The 21490-nt window shown below is 42.7% G+C and overlaps 1 protein-coding gene across 1 annotated transcript in view; it reads left to right on the top strand.

Annotated features, from left to right (window-relative positions):
* The first annotated feature begins 5684 nt into the window (after positions 1-5684).
* Positions 5685-21490, top strand: part of fgfrl1a (fibroblast growth factor receptor like 1a) — a 60600-nt gene continuing 44794 nt past the window's right edge. Inside the window, exons 1-2 of the mRNA XM_068588632.1 lie at positions 5685-6140; positions 7656-7761. Coding sequence (XP_068444733.1) covers positions 7701-7761 — 61 coding nt within the window. The 5' untranslated portion in view covers positions 5685-6140; positions 7656-7700. The remainder of the gene's footprint in view (positions 6141-7655; positions 7762-21490) is intronic.

The following is a 21490-nucleotide window of genomic DNA, read 5'->3' as shown; positions in this document are numbered from 1 at the left end:
CGCCTGCAGAATATAAACACCCTCTTGCACTGGCTGAAACCCAGTTAAACCTAATAGTGAAAACAAACATGTCCCCTAACTAGTGCTTTAACTGAACTAGAAAAGCTGCATTCACAAGTTTCTGCCGTGACCGCCAGGACCAAATACTGCTTTCACTTTAAAACAGACTGACTCAGACTGGGTGCTGCACTTTTATTTGGAATTTAAAGATGCTATCATCGTGCCATTACGGAGAAGTGATTACAAACTGTTAACCGGGAGACGGTCTTTCAATGTGATTTATATGCACAAGCTGCTCAGCTACAGCCAGCGGTACAAAATACTCATCAGCGAAGGTGGATTGTAAGTCCCATGAAATAAATCATATACTGAGTGTATTAAGTCAATGTGGACTAAAGGGGCTCAGAGTAATGGAAAGATCTCTATACAGAAAAAAATGTATAATTCCACAACTGAGTGAAGACGATCTGCTGATGAAGACCACGTCATAAGTTTATGATCAATCAAGTAAGTGGACCTTGAGTCAAAACAGTTTCCTTTACTTTTTACAGCTGCACATATTACAGTACAAAGTCATGTCGGCCTTCTCTTTACATCATCTCACACTGAAACGTGCACATTTGTTTTTCCATTTCAGCAATAGGTGACACCAAATCTAACCTTTTAGAATCCAAAATGCATAATTACCAAGATTTAACAACAAATCTAATACTAATGGATAGCCTAGCAAAATAAGCATCGTTACTGAAATGAAGTGTTCGATCCTGAAATAACTTCCCAGCATCGATGCAAACCCATCACCCATTCAGAAACATCAAACCTCCGTAAAAGCTATTGTTTGGATGATTTAGAACGACAGATTCATGACGGAGGTTGCAGTGAGAGTCAGGAGGAGCATCAGTTACCGGCTGCTGACAGTGGATGTTCTGCACAAGTTGAGTTATGATCACGTTCTCACTTCTCTCCGCTTGTAGAAAACAAACAAGACTTCTGGCCTCCAGTTTCTTTAGGCCGGAGCAGAAGGAACAGCAGGTTCATGGTGTAATAGAGAGAACTGGGAGTAGCGTTCATCAGACTATTTAATGTTCGGCAACAGGTGCAAGAGGTGAGAACCATTACTGTCTCCAGTAATTAATAAATGTGTGTGTTGGAACGGTGTGAAGAAGCTGGATGTCTCTACGGATATAGAAAAGACGTGACTTCAGACTGGAATTGACACGTGGTCTCCCTCCCTTTCTCTTTCTCTCACACACACACACACACACACACACACACACACACACACACACACACACACAAAGTCTTTACCAGAAATAGTTCCAGCCTACTGCCTGTCACAGTGCATGGATTTCAATGGAGCATACTCAACCATATTCCCACCATCTGTCATGATGATTTGAGAAGAAAAGCAGGTTCTTAAGGTTTTAGCAGCACTTAAAACATAAGAATACAACACGCGTGTCATGTTGGTCTCTTGCTGCAGCCCTCTGCTTCCATCTACTGGAGAACACAGGATTTAACTGCATCCACGCTACCTGACAATAAATGCACTGAATTATTAACTTGTTTAAATCATTGCTATGTAAATACACTCGTTGTATTTTATTATTTACCCTAAATAATATTTAGTGTTGATGAGATTAAATCAAATTTTAGATACATATGCTGCTTGCATCACATCTGCATTCTCATCCAGTGGGAGTTTTATTAATATCACATACAGAGTAATACAAACTTCCACTTTCAACATGAGCCCTCAAAGTGTGAGATTACAATCAGTCCATTTTCTGAGATACAATTAAGAGATGATGGTCCAGTGTGTGCAGCTGGGATGGGACGGTTTGACTTTGTCTTCTGTCCCTGGGTTTTGAATTGGTCTCACATTTATTTCCAGGTAGCATTAAAACGTTCTTGCAGTGAGCGCTTTTCCCAGCTGCTCAGACGCTCTCTGAGACTCGGAGAGTTTAGTCTGGCGTCTCCTGATGCGGAAATAAAACACAGTGGTCAAAGCCCTGGAACTGGAGCGCAGCCATAGACAATACTCTGCTGCGTTTCACAGTTAAACCCAATCATTGCTGTAAAGATGGCTGTATTAAATTACTCTTTAACTGATCTTAAGTGCTGCTGGATGTCGTAAATGTTCTTCAGCCTTATTTAAGAAGTGTTTTTGACGTGGACCTATTGATTGATCGAGGCTCCCAGTCTGTCTGTGAGTTCACTGCAGAATCGTTTTCACTGGCTTTTGGTGGGCGGGGGAATAAAATAAATGTAAGTAACTGTTGATTTCTTTGTTTACAGAAGAGGGAGTCAGTGTGCCGCGTCCCCGGTGTAGCAGTGCACTTTAACCTCTGGGTACGAGATTGAAGGAATCATCCTGCAGTGATGCTGCGTGTCAGGAGTGCTGCAGTGCTGTACAAACTAAACGAGTGATATATTAACTATTGATGATCGCAACTAATGAAGTTCCACAACCTGAGGAGGGGAACAAAGACCACACCTCATTTCCCAAGGCAATTTCCTGTCCAAACCTATACGGGTGTGACTAACCCCTTCTCTTCCTTTTTCTCCCTCTTCCTGTCTCTCTTTCAGCACAAGAGGAGTATTCAATGAAGACCACAGCAGCACCTTCACCCTGCAGCCCGAGACTCAACGACTTCTGCAAGCTTTCCCCGGTTACTTAAAAAAATACCTAGCTGAGCCATTCAGTGTTATTTGTTACATTGATCAATACTTTTTTTCCCCATTAACTTCACTTTATTACATATATATAAATGTATATTAAATGCCTTTAAAAAACCTTTAACTAGCAGATCTGAGGTAGTACATCAAAACTACAAAAACAAGACTTACCTGTTCCTGCTCAAGTACACTTACCTCCGTCCATGACGTCTAATGCGGAGCTGGAATTGGGACAGTAGCTACAGGTATAGGCAATTTTCCTTGTTTATCTCAGGTCCTAAAGTGACCGCTCTCGTTTGTCCGAAGCGTTCCCAGAGCAGCTGGGAGATATATCCCTCCATCATGTCATGGGTCTTCTCTTACCAGTTGAATGTGCCTGAAAAACCTCCTGTGGAGGCGTCCAGGAGGCATCCGGATGAGATGCCCAAATCTAGATGTCCCCTCAGCTGACTCCTTTCGACAAGGGGGATTAGCGCCTCAACTCCAAGGAGACCAACACCCACCGGGAACGTGTCTGACTTAATGACGAGAAAACGATTGCAGCTCCTACTGCAACGGCCCATTGCAACGGGTCCGGCGGCATCCCAAACTCCCTCCACAAAAGCCTCAGAGGGACCCGGTCAAAAGCCTTCTCAAATACACAAAGCACATGTTGACTAGTTGGGCAAACTCCCAGGACTCCTCCATTAGTCTTGCGAAGGTAAAGAGCTGGTCCACTATACGACGCCCGGCACGAAATCCACACTGCTCTTCTTGAATCTGAGGTTTTCCAGCATCCAGCTCAAGCTTTCTTCGGGGAGGCTGAGTTGTGTGATACCACAATTATTTCAGCACCTTCTCCAGTCCCCCTTTTTTAAATGGGAACCACCACCCCGGTCTGCCAGTCCATCGGCATTGTTCATCTCAGGATGATGTCATCTATCCCCAGCACCGTGCCACAAAGGAGCTTCTGCAATACGTAGCAGCCTCTGCCAATGATATGGATGCACCCCCCCCCACACACATATGACCGCTGATCAGAGGATACAATTACAAAGTCGATCATTGATCTCCGATTTAAGGTGATCTGGCACCAGGTATACTAATGAGCCACCTTATGCTCGATCATGGTGTTTGTTATGGACAAACTACGGCAAGCACAGAGGTCCAGAGGCAGGTTCAGATCAGGAAAGACTTCCCTCCCAATCACCCCCCGCCAGGTGTTTCTGTCATTGCCCACGTGAGCGTTGAAGTCTCCCAGGAGAACTATGAAGTCGGTGGGAGGCGCCCTTTCCAGGACCCCTCCCAGCTCCAAGAAGGCCGATACTCAGAACCTTACTCCGCACAACCCTCTCGTTCTCCGGGGGAAACATATATATTGCTTTGACTACAACTATCGGTGTTTGTGTGTCTTTCTGCTCTTTTTCAGAGATGAGCTTGTCGGTGTTGATTTACTTGCTTCTTGTCTTGCTCTTGCTTTTGCTCTTGCTCCTGCTAGTAATAGAAAAAAAAAACATCAAAACATGCATGAAATGAAATAATCAGGACAGCAGAGACTGGACACAGTCAACACAATGAGGTTGCGTGCTGCTCCTCAGTAGAGACGGTTCAGAAGGAGCCGTGGTTGGAGAACATGCTAAAGGAGTAACTGTTTGGTTGATTATCCTCTGACAGTGGACATTCATTTTGTATATAGTTGTTTAATAGGTTCATTTTATCATTGTATGGTGTTATATTATTGTATTATATGTTATTTTAGATTGTAAGATTGTACAAAGAGGAGTTTTTATATATTGTTCATAATATTTAAATAAACATTATTAGAATGTTATAGTGTTCAGTTTGTGTGGTGCTGTTTATTCTTCTATTATAATGTATGTTTTTACTGACTGGTGATTTGTATATTTTGTCCTCTATCTTATGAAGATAGACATTTTAAAACGTTGCTTTACTCGTATGTTGTGTGTGCAAACTCTTTAAGTGACAAATAACTGAATGAAGATAAAGATAAATTATTGTTAGAAGACTGACAAAAATAATACTATCTCAGTTCATGTTCACGTTATGGATAAAGTCAATAACTTGAGTAAACAAGTGAAATTTATTTAAAACTTGTGTATTAACAGGTAATTTGCATTGAATAAAGATTTAAGTCAACATCATAAGTAAAGTAGCCCCTCTCCCTTAGCTTTGATTTTATGTTATATTATTGATCATGAACTTAAAAGGAACTAACCAATGTGGTCGAATGCAGTGGCATAAACTGTATAATATATATTTTTTAATTGTAGTAAAGAAATAGTAAAGTACAAATAACTCTTTATAACATGACATTTTTGTAATCGTTGACATGAAAAACAAACTGCGTTTGTGCATGTGATTTATTAATTTAAAGAGATAACGAGAGCTAGACTCAAACACCGGTGCAAATCACTTTATCGGTTATTATATTTTATCCAGTCCCATTATTTGGCCATAAACTGTATGTGAACTTCATCTTGTGAAACATGGTGCTGTAACAACGTGTAAATACCACGAGGGGGCAGTGGTGGTCCTTAATGTTACTTGGAGCGACATCTCGCGGACTGCAATTACCGCACATGCACTAGACTGCATGGTTATAGAAAAACATAAAATACTCCTACCTCTTCTCATGATAATATTTATTAGACTTATAATTATAGTAATAGTAGTAATGATTATAATAATAGCAATAGTATTACTAATAATAATACTTATTATTGTAGTAATAGTAGTAATCATTAGTAGTAGTAGTATAATAATAAATGCATGTATTGTGTATTAACATATGATAATAGTTCATTTGAGATGAAGCCCCCTCCTCTAACCCCTAAACCGCTCCAAATGTGTCAGCACGTTCCCGCTCGCTGATTGGTCCGCGCTCTGATTGGCCTGCTCTCTGATTGGCTGAAAGTTCTGCACTCGGACAGTCAGTCGACGCAGTTTGTTTTCTCGCCTGCGGCTGAAATTTTGGACGGCGGAGCCGCTGCTGGGGGCAATGTGGATATAGTATTCAGCTTTTGTTTTATAGATAAGTGTGTATAAATAGTTACGAGAACAGGCGGGACGTCCAGATACCGCTTTGTTTTTTTCCTCTTTCTTTCCTTCCCTGGTTTCGTGAGAGTAATCCCTCGAGCGCGTTATTACTGTCATTCAGAAATACTACAGTCTCACGTGTTTGACCTTAGCTTATATATTTTACTTTTACGTTTTGTTTCTCAGTCACAGCCCACTCGGGACACTTTGTTTAGAGTCGACTTCCTCCGCTGCAAGTTGGCGTTTCGGTGGCAGACGCTGGTGAATTATTTTGGGTTTGAAATCACGGGTTAAGTTATCGCGGTCATAAAAAAAAAAAAGAAATCATTGGAGGGGAGGCGAAGGAGTCTATTCGGGAGAACGGCATGGTCAACGTGCAGGTCATCAGAGAGTGACAGACTGTGGACATCTCATCACTTCTTACAGTAAGTCTGACGTCTCTTTAATAAATATATGTATGGATATGAAACCTATCCGCGGGGTCTTCACGCTTGTCTGCCGCGCTTTATGGAGAGTTTGAAGGCAACGTGTATTATCTCTTTATTACCTTTTCATTCGCTTTCTTCTCCCGTTAAGCCGCCGAGGTTTTTGTTTGCTAAATAATGTGACATGGATTCAAATGCATGCATGGCATGTGTCCATGCAGTCTTCCACGGGAACGGTGTTTTCAGGGGAAGTTACTCAAAGGTCCGTGAAGTTACAGTAACAGTATGAGGAGCAGTTATAAGACGTTACAGCACTTGCAAAAGTTATCGTGTGCATTTTTTTTTAAGTATACACGACTACACACAGCACAGTCACACAGTGCCTTATGGTTTCATACTGTATGAAAGGGAACAGGGTCCAGGTTTGTTCATATATTGGGATTGATTTTTAACAAGAGACAGTTTAGGATCATCATAATGCAAACTATCACAGGTTGCAGGCTCTCCTCTTCCTTAAAAAATACTTTCACTTACTCATTCACAGCCCGCTCTGTATGATGGTTATTGTGTATTTAGGGAATAAATATTTTTATTCCAGTAAGATCACTACACTACAAATGTATGCACATGAGAATGTGACTTAAAACCTGACTTTGGATGTGTGGAAATCACACCGGTTGATGCCACAAATCAAATCAATTATCCAGCCCTTTTACAGTAAGTGTGTAGCAGTTTCGGGTGAACCGAGACGCTGACAAACGCTGATCAAAGATACAGCATGTGAAGTATTGAAACAAGATCTCGTAAGGGTCAGGCAGGATTTTTTTTTGTGGTGGAAAGATTCAAACCACTGTAAGGAGAGACACATGGACAGGTGGACCGAATAAATCTGCTGGGAAAGTAGTCTGACTTCAAGAAGAGTCTCTGCTCCTGTGCCACAGCATTTGTAGGGGTAGTGATTAACATCTTATTTTATTCTGACTGCTGAGATTTAGAGGAATGCACTGAATAGAGGAGATTGAGTGCGAGTATTCTTTCACTTCCCATCCAACATCCACCTCTACAAACTTTAGCCTGCTGGGGTTTCAAACATCTGCTGAGGAATGAAAAGTGTAATAAGAAATACACCAGCTCTCGGTTTTGCTTTCCTTTATTAAGGAATAACTTGATTATAGTTATTCCCACTTCTGTGTCTTCGGAAATTCAAGGCAGGTTTTCACATAGATGTGCAACAGCTGTCAGCCGCTCCATATAATTTATGTTTAATTCCTTTGCGCTAGCAGCTATTTTGGCAGCAATTAATCAAATGTTTAAAAAAAATCAGGTAGTAAAATGATGAATGTGGCTGTTAGATTTTTGGAATAAATCAGACTCTGGCAACAGTTTTGATAAATTGATGATTTATATACAAAGCAGCAACAAGGTGGTGAACAATTACTCACTATCTCCGGACACATCAGCTGTTATGCTTCAATAACCAACTTCCTTTTTTTTACATCTCTATTTTCCTTTCAGACAAAAGAGGCTGAGAGTTCTTCTTCTTCTTAAAAATAAAGCTAAATGGAGCTTCTCTGGGTCTTTCTGTTGCTGGAGGCGGTCCTGATGTCCACTGCTGCTCGAGGTGAGTACCAGAAGCAGCGATGGAGAAGGTTGTAACAGCCACCAGGTGCAGACGTCACTGTGCGGCCGTAGTGAGAAATGCTATTTGTGAGCTATTGCTGTCACACTGCTGATCCAGAATCAGGAGGATTTGTGTGAAACATGCTGGCACTGTTGCTTTGACTGCGGTTTCAGTCACAGCCGCTGCATTAAAGCAACGTATGTGTTCCTCTTCTCTCTCACCTGGTCTGGAGAATCTGCTTTCATAACCTGCTTTGTCAACATCTCTGTTGTCCTTCATTGGCTCATTCTGCACTCATTTGGTAATATCTGCTGACATCAGTCTTTGGGTAAACTTTACTCAATGAATGTTTTTGCTCTTTAGATAGTCAGTGAACCTTTGACTGACTGGTTATTCAGTTGCTGTCAGGTATTCTTGCACTCACCTGCACTTTAAGTTTCAGACTTAAAGTGCGGTTCTCTGCCTTGTTTTTGCTTAGATGCTACCTCGTTGGCTGCTGAGGAACATGTAGTATCTCAACTCAAAAGGTAAACGTAGCCCACTGGGAGGTGATCAGGGTCAGACACAGAGCAGCGCCCGTCGGTACGTCCCTATGTTCGCCGCATTGTTTCTCTCAATGAAATTAAACATCATAAAAACAAACAAGAGCAGCCACAGACGCTGGTCATAGATGAGGACAATTCCCAGCATGCAGGCATTACGGGCAGACGGCTGTGGAGTTGGCGCCCGTTCCCGAGATCACACAGATGAGGAGTTTTCAGCGGGAACAAAGCTGCATTCAGCGAGGCGAGGCCGAGCCAGCGTGCAGACACGGGGCCCGAAAGTAAACACAGGCCCATAGACCGCAAAGAGATGAGATTAGATTAGCCTATTAGGGATGTTTGCTGTGCAATGCTGCAGCGTTTCCTCCCCCTCGCCGCCTGCAGCCTGTCAATGAAACCAGGGCAGGCAGTGGGAGAGACAGAGGGAGGGGGCAAGGGAGGGAGGGAGGGAAGAGGAGAGAGGAGGAAAGGAAGTAGGGTGAAGGAGAGAAAAGGGGAACTCATGGTGACGACTGGAGTAATAATGGATGATAAGAGGAGGAAGGGGAAGAAGGAGGAAAGGAACTAGGGAGGAGGAAACGAGGGGAAAATAGACAAGGGAAGGAAACAGATTAGAAGGGTGTGAGAGAGAGGGCAGGAGATCATGAAGAGGACACAGGGGACGAAATGCCATAATGAACCTATTGGTAACTGCGGTTTTACCTCATGATGGGTTCAGTTGTTGTCTCGGTTAAAATACAGTATTAACGCCGGAGAAATCCAACACAATCATTGCTTCTACTTTGTTGGCCAATTTTGAGTAATTTGTATGTGATAATTGTTTGTGTAGCACTGACTGAAGCGGCGGCTGAAAAACATCGAGTTGGTACTCGGATGTACTTCGGGATGCTGGGTTTTGGTGGCCTTGTGGTCTGAGGTTCATGACGTGTAATTGTGAATTTGTGGTTTTGAACTTGAACTTATGTACCCAGTAATCGGTAATGCAGCGTGGCGTCTGTTCTCGGTCTGTGTCACGTCTTAAAGTATAATCAAGGACAAAAAGAATGAATGGAATTTGTAGATTTTTTTTTTTTAAAGCAGGAGTTTGTGATCTTGGAATATTTGCACGACTGGAAGATTTACTGGCAACGTCACACGGCTTTAATGCAATTTCACCAACATTTCACACATAAAGCAGCTCAAGTCTGCACATTGTTCAGTGCAAAGTTAAGACAAACAGACTTCTGCAGCACAACATGCTAGTTGGGATGTTGGTTATGTAAGTTGTTTATTATCCATCCCGACCAACAGATACTCTATTTAAATAAATCCAAACGGAAGCAGATAATATCATATTTTAGCCCCAGACCTGACAGCACTCACTGGATCCCGAACTGTTACTGTATTTTCCAATTTCTACAAGGTTACCGAGTAAAGAATGAATCCAGAACAATTTAATTCATTAAATCAGGTAATAAAACGAGCTCATCATTACAATCTACAGGATTTAACTGCAAAATACTATTAGTGAAGCTTCCTCGTCTATTTCTAATATTTCTTTTTATTAGTGACTTGCTGGCTATTAAGATGTCTCAGAGAAATATGCGTACCGGAGGTGGGTTGCTTAGGGCGATTGCATCAACAATGAACAATAAAATGCAACATTTAAAAATAAAAACATTAACATTTTGCGGTCTTATCTGACCCCATTGCACACAAGGTTCAGTTGTAGTAACTGTGAGGCCGCTATTGTACGGCCTAAATCCAGGAAGTTATGCACAACAGCTCCTTTATAACAGCACTGAAATGACTGCAAAGTACAGTGTGGCTTATTGTGTTTAGGAAATAGCTGAAAGTGTTGAAAAAAAAGAGAACCAAATGATTCATTTAATGGAAAATGAATAGATACCAGACAGACCAAATAGTTTTAAAGATAGTTGCTTTTCCCCCTGGGTGTCCTCGAAGTCAATGCGGGCAAGGCATCAGACAGCACCGAAGGCTGTTTCCCACTGCGAGTGGCGACACACAGAGATGAAGAGAAACATGAGGAGATGGAGGGCTGGAACAGGACAGACAGTTGAAGAGACACAGATGCAGGTGGAGAGAGACAAATACATGCAAAGGGCAGTGAAAGAGAAACAACAGGAAGCAGACACTGACACTTATGACAGCAGATGTAGAGGCGCATTATAAACCCTGCTCAGGCTTACACAACCAGCGTCTGGGCCTCTGGGTCCATGTGTGTGTGTGTGTGTGTGTGTGCATGTGTGTGTGTGTGTGGCAGAGCATGGGTCTGAGCAGCTGAGAGATTAGTATTTTCCCCTGTTAGCTGAACAACATTGAGCTGAGACAGAGGTCAAAGGGGTCAAAGAGCAGCAGTGGGCCCATGCCTTCTGCGCTACCTGCAGCTCTACAGAGCAGTGCCCCGCTCTGCCTGCACGGCTCGCCTCGCCGGGAACTGTTTTTTTTAAAATGTTTTTTAATCTTTTAAGGTTTTGGGTAGCACCTGGCCTCGTCCTTTTTTTTTTGGTATCACTGATTGGTCAGTGAATCATCCCCAGAGTTGCACCATGCGAGACGCACTCTGTCCTGCGTGAAATAATGAGCAAAGCCACCTTTAATATCAGTCTTATTTTGTTTAATTCATATTTAGAACTGTGCACTCCATATGTTTGGGTCACAATGAGAGGATCCAGCTGGATCCAGAGCCGTGTCGCGTTGCAGATGATCCCACGCTAGTGTTATGTTGTGACTTTCCAAAAATAAGTAGAGCAGTACCATGCAGTGGAAATGAGGCATTGGTTTAAGTGTGTGCGATATAGATGAAAGGTCCATCCTAAAATACTTTCACACAGTTAAAAGAAAAGTTAGGATCTTACATTTGACTTCAATGAGCTTAATTTTAGGGTTTTTAACAATATCTATTGAAGGGTAGATGATGCCTTTTCATGAAGAGACTCAACCTGGTCTTCAGGAGAAGGACCGATGTGAACTGTTGCCTTGGTGCTGATGAGGCCGGTGGCAGGTGAGGAAGAATATACCAACAAACGTTAAACGCACTCGAAATGTCACACTTAGAAAATCTAATTTGTATAGAGCATGCCTGTGTTTCTGCTGACCCCTGCACACACACACACACACACACACACATATTACATGTACATGTGATGCCTCGTGTATGTCAGATGGTTATCAGCATGTCAGATGGTATTTTACATAAGCCAGCTGTTAAACGCTTCACGGTCAAACAACTGGAGCAGGGGAAGAGGATAATGATGATGTGATTATTGAAGTTGCCCCAGCAGAGATTTATATATGTTTTACTTTGCTTTTGTTATGAAATGACCAACAGTGCGAATCATCACGTCAGATCCTTATTGCAGTAAAGGAAAGGGCATCAAGGAATTAGATGACGAGTGTGGGTTTGTGTACATCGTTTCCTGCTTACGTTCTAAACAGTTTAATGTTTTCCGGGTGACCGTGCCGTATAGACCACCCATCATCCAGAGGGAGGAAGAGAGGAAAAAGAGACGAAGATGAGAGGGTTCACTTGTTGTTATACCAAGTGTAATAAGCCACACACACACATAAAAAATGCGTCTTCATTGAATTGAAGATGCCAGAACCGAGATGCACATGCTGCATCAAAAGAAAGACAAGACAGCCTGTAAACAACCGCGCACACAACAGATGCTGAGGACGTATACAACCAGAGGACGCTACCCATAAATATGATGCGCACACACACACACACACACACACACACACACACACACACAAAGCCCACAACCCGCCCTCCTGGCCCACACTCTCATTACTGAGGAATGTAATTAGCATGCTAACACTAACAATGATGGGCAGGAGAGAATAGTGGTGGGGTGAAAAGGGCTGGAAGAGGAGGAGGAGGAAAAGGAGGACGAGGAGGAGGAGGAGGAGGAGGAGGCACAAAGTCAGTGGAGCTTTAAACTGTCGTGGAGAAGAAAGATGAAGAGATGTGAAGACAGAGGGGTCCGTGGTGTCTGTTGCAGTGGATGCACTTGAAGCCTTCCAGAGAGATTTAAAGTACGAGACAAAGGAGATGCTTTTCTACTGTGAGACATGTTTCAGAAATGTCAGAGTGTTTCATTCTGATCTTTCTTGAAATCAGATAAAGAATGGAAGGTGGATGGGGAGCTACACCAACATGACAGAAGTGGCTTAAAAGCCGCAGTATGATGGAAAAAAAGAGACTTGTTTTAGTTTGTTGTTGGACAATAATAGTGCTTTGGATGTAATAGATGTGATTTTTGTTTTTGGCAGCGTATAATTCAGAGCTGCAACTAAAAATTTTGTTTATTATTAATTAATCAAATTATTTCCTTGATTAATTCATATAAAAAGCCAGAAATCTACTTAAAAATCCATCTTCAGATGTCTTGATGTTCAGTTCGAATCAGCTTTAATGGCCATGTGTGTTACACGTACATGACATTTGACTTCGCTTTACGTATGTACAATATAGAATAAACAACATAAATATAAAAAAAGACAAAGATAATATAAAACACCAAAATATACATTTATTTATTATGTATTTTGTTCAACGTTTTGAAGGCCCCCCATCACTGAATATTGTGAATCGGTGATAACTTAAAGCTCCCTGAGTATTTGAGTATGGACAGCACTGGTCTTTGTTGCAAAGGCCACCATCTAACAAGTAGTTATATAAGTCACCAATGAATAAAACGGTGTTAATCTTTAATGAATCGTGTCATTGTAAGTTTAAACAACACCCACATTGGATGTGTATTCCCCCCCCACACAGTGTGTTCAGCACTGATTAACCGTGAGGATATTACGTCGTGTGATCTACTAATTGTGGTCTGGTCTTGTGGAGAATGGAGGAGTGGAGCATCTTGACACCACATAGAGTCAACAACTGCATACCACAGACAGATGCTTCAAACACACAACCTCACCTCGTTGTAAACAGACACACTCTACAGACTCACGTCAGTAACCCCTCCTCCTCCACTCCTGTTCTTTAAGCGTGCAGCGCGTCCTAAGTCACAGCTAACTCTCGTAAATACCATTTGACATGCTGATAACCATTATACGGCCTGGTGGTGGCGAGCATCTGCCTGCCAGCCGCAGTGGAGGAGCTGGATCCAGCGGGGCGACATTTTACATCAGCATTCCCGCATGAGGGTTTTAGAAAAGTGCATTTTTCAGGTCTAGATTTGGCAACGATGGCGCTTAAACCAGAAGGAGAAAAGAAATGAAGAAGTTTGACTTCATTGATTACTTCTAAGCACTTCCTGTCATCACTGCGATGCCCACTGTACTCATTGTATCCTTTTGAGATGAGAGAAAAGCAGAAATATTAACACACACGTGTGTTTGTCGATTAAATGGCGATGGACAGACAGAGAGACACTTCAAAGAGCACAAGTGACTCTTTCAGTTCCTCTTGTTAAATCCTAATGTCGGGGCCAGATGTTGTCTACTTTGGGCTGTTTTGGGAGCCGAGCTGTGGCTGCCAGAGAAAAGCACTAATGAGATAATTCAGCTAATCCATTTTTTTCTTCTTCTTTTGTGCATTTAGTTTGATTTCAGAAGTTACTGTTGTGGACAGTGTCGAGAGTAAGATGTGTCCGCGAGATCTTCAGCTATTATCCTGTCGGAAATAACTTCACACATACGTAAATATGACTGTTTAGTTCTCCCAAAGGCATGAAACAACACTGTCATGACGCCATTTGCAGGACCCTGAAGAGGCAGCAGCCTCTCTCTCTCCCCCCACACACACCAGGCCCCTGTTCCTCCTCCAAAGTTTACAGGGCCCGTTAATGTTAAAGGCTGTTAGCCCTCATTTAGATAAAGTCAATGTTTGCTTTGGTTTTGCTAATGATGGGGTAGTAATGGGGCTGTCTGGTCGCTCTCTGTGGGGGTTGACGGGATGTGGAGATGTGATGTGTGTTTGGGGAGGAGGTGCAGCGGAGAGAGAGGCAGCAGGAGAAGATAGGACACAAAGTGAATTGTATTGTATATTTAAGTTCTCACAGTCAGAAAGTGAGCATCAGCTGATGAAATCCTACATGATGTCAAAGTCATTGATAGTAATGGTGTTACTATGCTGTAATATTGGTACTCAGTGGCTTGAAGTACTTGTACTTCGTTTGAAAAACCTTGGTGTCAGTGCATTATATTTGTAGATATTTATCGTGGCTCGTAGTTAAGGGGGTTTTTGTATTTATTTATACAAGTTCCTCTCTGCTCTTGCTATGACTCCTCTGCAGCTCCTCTCTGCAGGATAGTGTGGGTCGTGGCGCCGCAGTGCTGTATTGTGGTCTCAGTGGGGTTGGGGTATGTTTGGTCAACGCTACAGCACTACGGGTCAAAGGTCGGCCAGTGGATGAGGGAGGGGTCAGGGAGGGTGTGTGCATGCATGTGTGTGTGTGTGTGTGTGGTGGGGGGGTCAGAGAAAGCACATGCCAGCACCAGAGGAGACTGTAATAACACACCAGGATCCCGACAGGACAACACACACTCTGCTTTCGCTCCTTCATCTCCTCCCTGTGTCTCGCTCTGTCTCCGTTCTCTCACCTCAACGACGTGTGTGTCAGAGACAGAATCACTAAACAGTCCAATCAATGACTTCCATTTTTGTTTCCAGACAATTATAGGACAGAGTTTAAGTGTCATCTGAAGTGAAACGTTTGTTTTGAGGGTTAAACAAACGTGTTGCATGTTTTGTAAGAATTTGATATAAATTTAGTGGAATATTTTGGTGTTTTAAATATATATTCAAGTCTTGATGTGTACACTTATGAAGAAGCATGATAGAGAGAAAGCTTGACGGTGGAGTTTTGTGCAAAATCACAAATGCGGCCTCAGTATCATAACTGCTCAGAGTAGAACTGCTGCAGCAGGTTGAACATCTCACTCTTTACAAAATAAAATGCAGAAAAAGGTTTCTGAATTTAAAGCACAAAGCATTTTTTTAATATTCTTTTTATATATATATTTACCATGTTGATGACATTTGGGGCACATTGAGCACCATCTGTGTTTTTTTATGGTTCACCACATGCCTTTTGTAGGACCTGGAACTTTCAATCTTTAAATTGAATACAATATTTACACCTAATTAACCCAAAAATAAAAGATAAAAGAGACGATGACATTTATTTTGTATATGTTTGTGACCACATATTGACTTTCCACCAAATATGTTGGAAATGGAAATTATAGTGACTGCAGTGAGTCTGTAGACAGATGGATAACAAATCAGCATAAGAAAATAAGCAGTTTGTATTTCAATTAAAAGACCAGTTCATTGAATGAAATAGATTTAAAAAAATCTCCTTTACCCCCGGTGGTGTTTAACCATGCAGGAAACATATAGATGTGACGTTGGATCATTGATACACTTTCCTGTCAAAGGTTTTCATCTTTTAAAGGAAGAAAATAGTAAAACGTGTCCACAGGGAGCTTCATAAGTGTCTCTCAGCTAATTGTGCTCTGCTTTACATCGCCTCTGTCTGCTCTCACTGTCACTTTCTATCTCGCGCTCTGACAGTTTCATTCCTCTGCCACTTTCTTTGTCTCTGCTGGTTACTCTCTCTCTCTCTTGTCTACCTTTCAATCAGAGCGTTTCCAACCCGCCAACCCCCCCCCCCCCCCCACACACACACACACACACACACACACACACACACACAGTCTCCAGCTGTTATTCCTGATGGCGCGTTACAAATGAGATGTTGAAAGGTGATCGCTGGGACAGGAGACACAGACCCTTGTTTTCTTTGGGCTTCGGTCTGTCACATTGGGTCTTGTGGGGGGTGCGTTACACTACTCAGGCGTGCGTGTGTTCGTGTGTGTGTGTGTGTGTGTGTGTGTGTGTTATTGTATGTGATAGACAGCAGGACAGAAACCCAAAGGCTACTTTAAACCAAACATACCACCTGTATGACCTGAGTTTCAAATGTGATTGACATGTTTTGGACAGTCAGCCACGCTCTCGCTCCCCCTGGTTGTTTATCAGACATACAGATGACCCTTGACCCCAGGAAGTGGAGGCTGATCAGGGGCAGGATGTTAAGGCAGACAGCTTTAGGAAATACTTTTCGTAAGCTGTTGCTGTAGATTCCAGCTTTGACGGATTGAGCTCGCTGTGTTGAGCTGTAATTCATGTCAGTGTGAACAAACACGGTCTTTTGGTACACAACTTTTGCCTTTACAACGTCACTTGACTTCTGAAGGAACACGCAAGGCCAATATCACTCCCGTGTGTTGCTTTTCACTACACCACAAAAGCAGGAAACAACTGTCGTATTTCAGGGTCTGAGGCTGTTTCTCGTGATGTGGCTGCAAACACAAGAAAGAAATAAAAGCAAAAACAGTGGAAAACCACCACACGTGAGGGGACGCAAACACATTTGTCTGTCTCCGCAGTGCCAGCTGTCGATGTGGAATCCATACTGCACAGGGAATGTGAGAGGACTGTGAGAGATGTGGGGGTGGGCTCAGGGAAGACGGGACCTCTGGAGGGGACGTACACACCAGTGACTGTGACTGCGTGGCCTAACAAATACTTACTTGTGTTGTCCCTAAATTAGTAGGTATCATGCCAAATGTCCCATATGTACATTCATTTTGTCATGTTTGTTTATTTTGACAACCTTCAATGCATGAAGAACTGTGGAAATGAGCTCGGGAATAACTGGTTTCTGCAACGTGCTGTCCAACCGATTGTTCACAGCTGATCTGAGCTTCCACTGTCAAAGGTGGAGGGAAAATCGTCCGTCACGGAGAGAGAGGAGATGCTTCATCAACGAGGATGACGACGCACGTTGTCAGACAGCCTCGCTTGCAATCACCTCCTCTTACTCCCCTCACTCCTCACAGCTCACATACTGCTGCTTAAAGCAAGCGTGCATTTTACTTTACGCTTTTGGAGCGTTGCAGAAATTGTCGGAACAAACCGCCCCTACTTCAGAAAGTCTGACGGTGTGGGAATAAAGGGTCTTTGATTAAACCTACGCGTGCTTTTAGTTTGTCTGTAGTATCTGCGGATTGAAGCGCTGGAAATCTAATCGAGTTTCTTCACTTTAAATCTCTGAAACTTTGTTTGAAAGCAGTGGCTCTGTTTAAAGATTGTAAAATAAGCCTTGTTGTGTTTTTTGCATGTCGGTCCGTACTGGAAGAAGAACCTTTCTTGCGGGTTTCTTATTGTTTTACCCGTTGGATGTCTACGGCCCTTTAAAGCAAGATGTGGCCATGTAAATAAAACTGTCTTGACTCGACTCTGAAAGTCATTTAATGTAACACAAATGTCTACGTTAAGCTAGAAGTCTGGCTCGCGGACAAAAGCCCAAAGTTCATAACCTCGAGTCTTAGACTCTGACACAATGTGGTACAGCTATTTCAGGATTTCACGAGCAGCCAAAGTAGACAATGCATCCTGGAGTGATTATTGTTCATAATTTAAAAGGCAGCAGAGAATAGCATGACTGGCATTTCTGGCATTTTTCGCAAAGTAACGGACAAAACATCGGCCAGGTCGCTCTGAAAATGAAAAAATAAAGTATCTCCAGATATTGGTTAGAGCCGTGGTGAAAAAAACCCCCGACATTAATCCGCTGCCTGTAACCAGACAGTGCTGACGTCTAGCTGAAAGGCCTGCGCACCAGTTAACTGTGTTACTTATTTCCCAGTACATGGCCCTTCATCACATTGGTCAGCTCAGCATACGTATTATCCGGAGGTAATCCCTCTGTTGTACTGGCACTATTATCACACAGCGACACAACAGCCCTTTTCTTCCACACGTAATGAGCAAAGGTACTTATGGGCTGCTTTCTGGGATTTAACTGTTGTGTTGTCGCAGCTTTTAGGGAAAGGCGGTGAGATGTGGTGGGGAATGGAGACGGTGGGGGCGGAGAAAGCTCTCAGATCTGTGGATGTTTAGCAGCGCAGCTGTTACCACATTTAGTCTTAATTGAGAGTGAAGTGTTGTGGAGTTTATGTAGCTCTCAGGTGTTGAAAGTGTGTACAATTATAAGACGCTTGTAGTTTGTGTCATTTTATGTTCGCCTTCCTGTGAAACCTGCGTGTCTTTTTAAAACAGGCCTTTGTGACAATGGGACCTTTTCAGATAATTTCGTTGGTTTCTTCCTGTATTATATGGTTTATTTATGTGAGGGCGCCGGCTCAATGGAAAACACAATCCTTCAGTTTATCAAAATGAAGTAAGATGACCAAACATGGTTTTCGGTGGACAGCGACCTCCCTGATACTTAATACTTGAAGGCCCTGAAGTCCCGCCCCCGCTGCTGCTGCCGCCCATATTGCTTGTTTGATGTCGCATGTCCGAAATGCACCAACCTGACACTGCACCTCCTCGTGGCCTCGTCAGTACGGTTCTCAAGACAGACTTACTTGACATTTCCTTGTAATTGCCTGGTTTTACATTGTTGTATCACTACTAATCGGTTTTATTTTTCCAGTTTATGACTAACACGCTCTTCTGCAGACTGATGAGAGCAAAACAAGATCAAAAGATGAAGAAAACATGACGAGACAAGAGATTAGTCCACACTGACAGCTACAAGTGACATGCTGACTGATTCATTTCACGTTGTATTCTGGGATCGTGTGTGTGCGCGTGCGTGCGTGTGTGTGTGTGTGCGTCTACTATCAATCAGCACTTCTCAGACGTTGTTCCTGCCTCGCCCTCTTCACATGTAGCTTGTAAAAGGAATGATTCAAGCGGTGGATATTTGTGCTTCTTCACATAAACCGGTGAGTGGAAGCAGGCCTCTGGACAAACCTTTTGTTAGCCCTCGTTTCCCAAAAGCATTGTCCGGTCATCATGAGTCTTACGCTAAGTCGAGTCCCCCCCCCCGTCATCCTTTTTCATGTGGAAATTATTACTTGGACTTGACGCAATGTTTTTTATAGCGTTCCTGAAATCGACAATCCAACAAGCGGGCCCACTTTAAGCAGCGATGCCAGGCGTGTGGAAGTGAGACTTTTCAGACTTAAGATGTCTTTTAGAGACATAAAAGTTCAAACTCAGCCTCCCAAATATATGATTTGACTTGTTTGTACATTTCTTGTTACAATTATTCAGTTACTTTGGAACAGTTGTTGAACGGAAATCATTTTCTCACCTAACTGAGTGAATCCTCTTGAATCTATTTCCTCACCAAAAGTAAACGCGTTTCTTTTATTTGCTTTCAAACAGAAGTCAACGACCATGTGAAACATTGAGTTCATCCCTGTGATCCAACTCGACTGTGTAGCTCTCAAACATGTTTATCACCGATTCAGGGTTTCTGCCGCACAGGGTGCAAAACTAAGTCTCACATTTAACGTAACGGTGCAGATGCTTCCTCTCACTCGCCATCAGCTGACTCGTTCACTGGCGTACACACGATCTCAGTGTGCAGGCTCAATGCCGCGATAGCTGGCAAACATGTCAGTGCTCACACAGATCGACATGAAGCACTGTTTTGTTGAAGCTTCAATGTCACAACTTTGAGGTTTGTGTCAGTCGGTTGTGTTTTCGTCTGGGTATTTATTTCCCTTCTTTAATTAGCGCTTTTATTTCCTTTTACGTAAGACTCCAGGACATTAAGATGTCAATCAACATGGAGCGATAGGAAAAAGGGATATAGGTTAAGAACATGCACAAGGACTTACACACACACACACACACACACACACACACACACACACACACACACACACACACACACACACACACACACACACACACACACAGTAGCCTAAAATGAGACAGTGACCTGAGCTGAACAAATGGATTTAGTCACGGCTGAGGATTGGTTTGGAATGTGTGTGTGTGTGTGTGTGTGTGTGTGTGTGTGTGTGTGTGTGTGTGTGTGTGTGTGTGTTATGTGCGTGCTTGGAATGTTTGACTCTCCACCAAGTGAAGCAGAAAACACACAGGTGGAGGAGGAGGAGGAGGAGGAAGAAATATATGGAGCAATTAGAACTGAATTATCGTGTGTGTGTGTGTGTGTGTGTGTGTGTGTAGAATATGTTTCTTCATTTGCACTGTTGCCTTCAATTCCTTCTGCTTATGTTTGGTGTAATTATTAGTTATACTACTTTATAATGTTTTACTTACTTTAATAATTCAATAAAAAATATATAATTTGATATTCTATAAACATTTATATAATTAAAGATATTCTATACTTACTTTTATTATAGAATTTTACATTCAATAATTTAGGTGAATGTAACGTAATTGAATGAAGGGATGTGATAAAAAAAAAAGTCAAAAGCAGAAATAAAAGCCAATTTGAGCTCAACGTAATGTTTATTCAGATGATAAGACATTAATAGAAACTTTGAATAAAGGGGGGGGGGCGGAGCTTCAGGGCTCTGCAGGCTGAATGGAGCGCGTCGTCCGCAGCGCGCAGTTCCCTTCAGCTGCTGCTAAATGAAGGTTTTTCCCGCCGATAAAGCTGCACCAAACAATCAGCCCACTCCTGAACGAACACTGCGCCAGTCGCCTGAAATAGAGAGCATATTTGTAATATAAAGCACCCATTATTCCTGGAGGAATTGGAGGTAACTTGTTGGATTCGAGTAAACAGAAAACACAAAGGTGTTTGTTGTTCTGGCCTCGCAGGGTCACCTCCCTGTATTCAACCCTTTTATATCTTATCTGCAAGTATTTAACTGCCTGGAAGCCAAATACACTTATGAAGCTGTTCATGAAGCCCGACTCTCTCCCGCCATTGTGCTGTGTCTCCATCTTTATGTGGGCTACGTCAATAGTTTCAGCAAATATTCACCTCTTTATCACTAAAATGGACTACAGCAGGTGGTGGTACTGTGTGTGTGCGTGTGTGTGTGTGTGTGCTATCACTGCTGTTAATGAGTAACAGTGTCTGCCTCCAAAAGGCCGATAAAAGTCAGGTCGAGCACAACGGTCTGCTTCCCACACACAAGCACACAAACAATCACACACACTCAGGAGTGTTAACTGTTTCTTATCTCGCGGCAGCTATGTCGTTCCCTATCTGTAAGGCACGAGGCGCTCCGCAGACACACGCAAACGACACAGCGTACGCGCACACTCACTACAGAAATGATTGTCCGACGGCGGCCATGTTGTTGAGATGAATATAGCTGCATGCAGTTGTTCACCACTGAAGGTGTGTGTCATTGGACTTTGGTTCAGGGGG

Source organism: Clinocottus analis, unplaced genomic scaffold, assembly GCF_023055335.1.
Source record: "Clinocottus analis isolate CAN_PGR_092001 unplaced genomic scaffold, fCliAna1.0.p SCAF_10, whole genome shotgun sequence".
In the NCBI taxonomy this organism is placed as follows: Eukaryota; Metazoa; Chordata; class Actinopteri; order Perciformes; family Cottidae; genus Clinocottus; species Clinocottus analis.
This window is presented reverse-complemented; position numbering and strand designations above follow the sequence as displayed.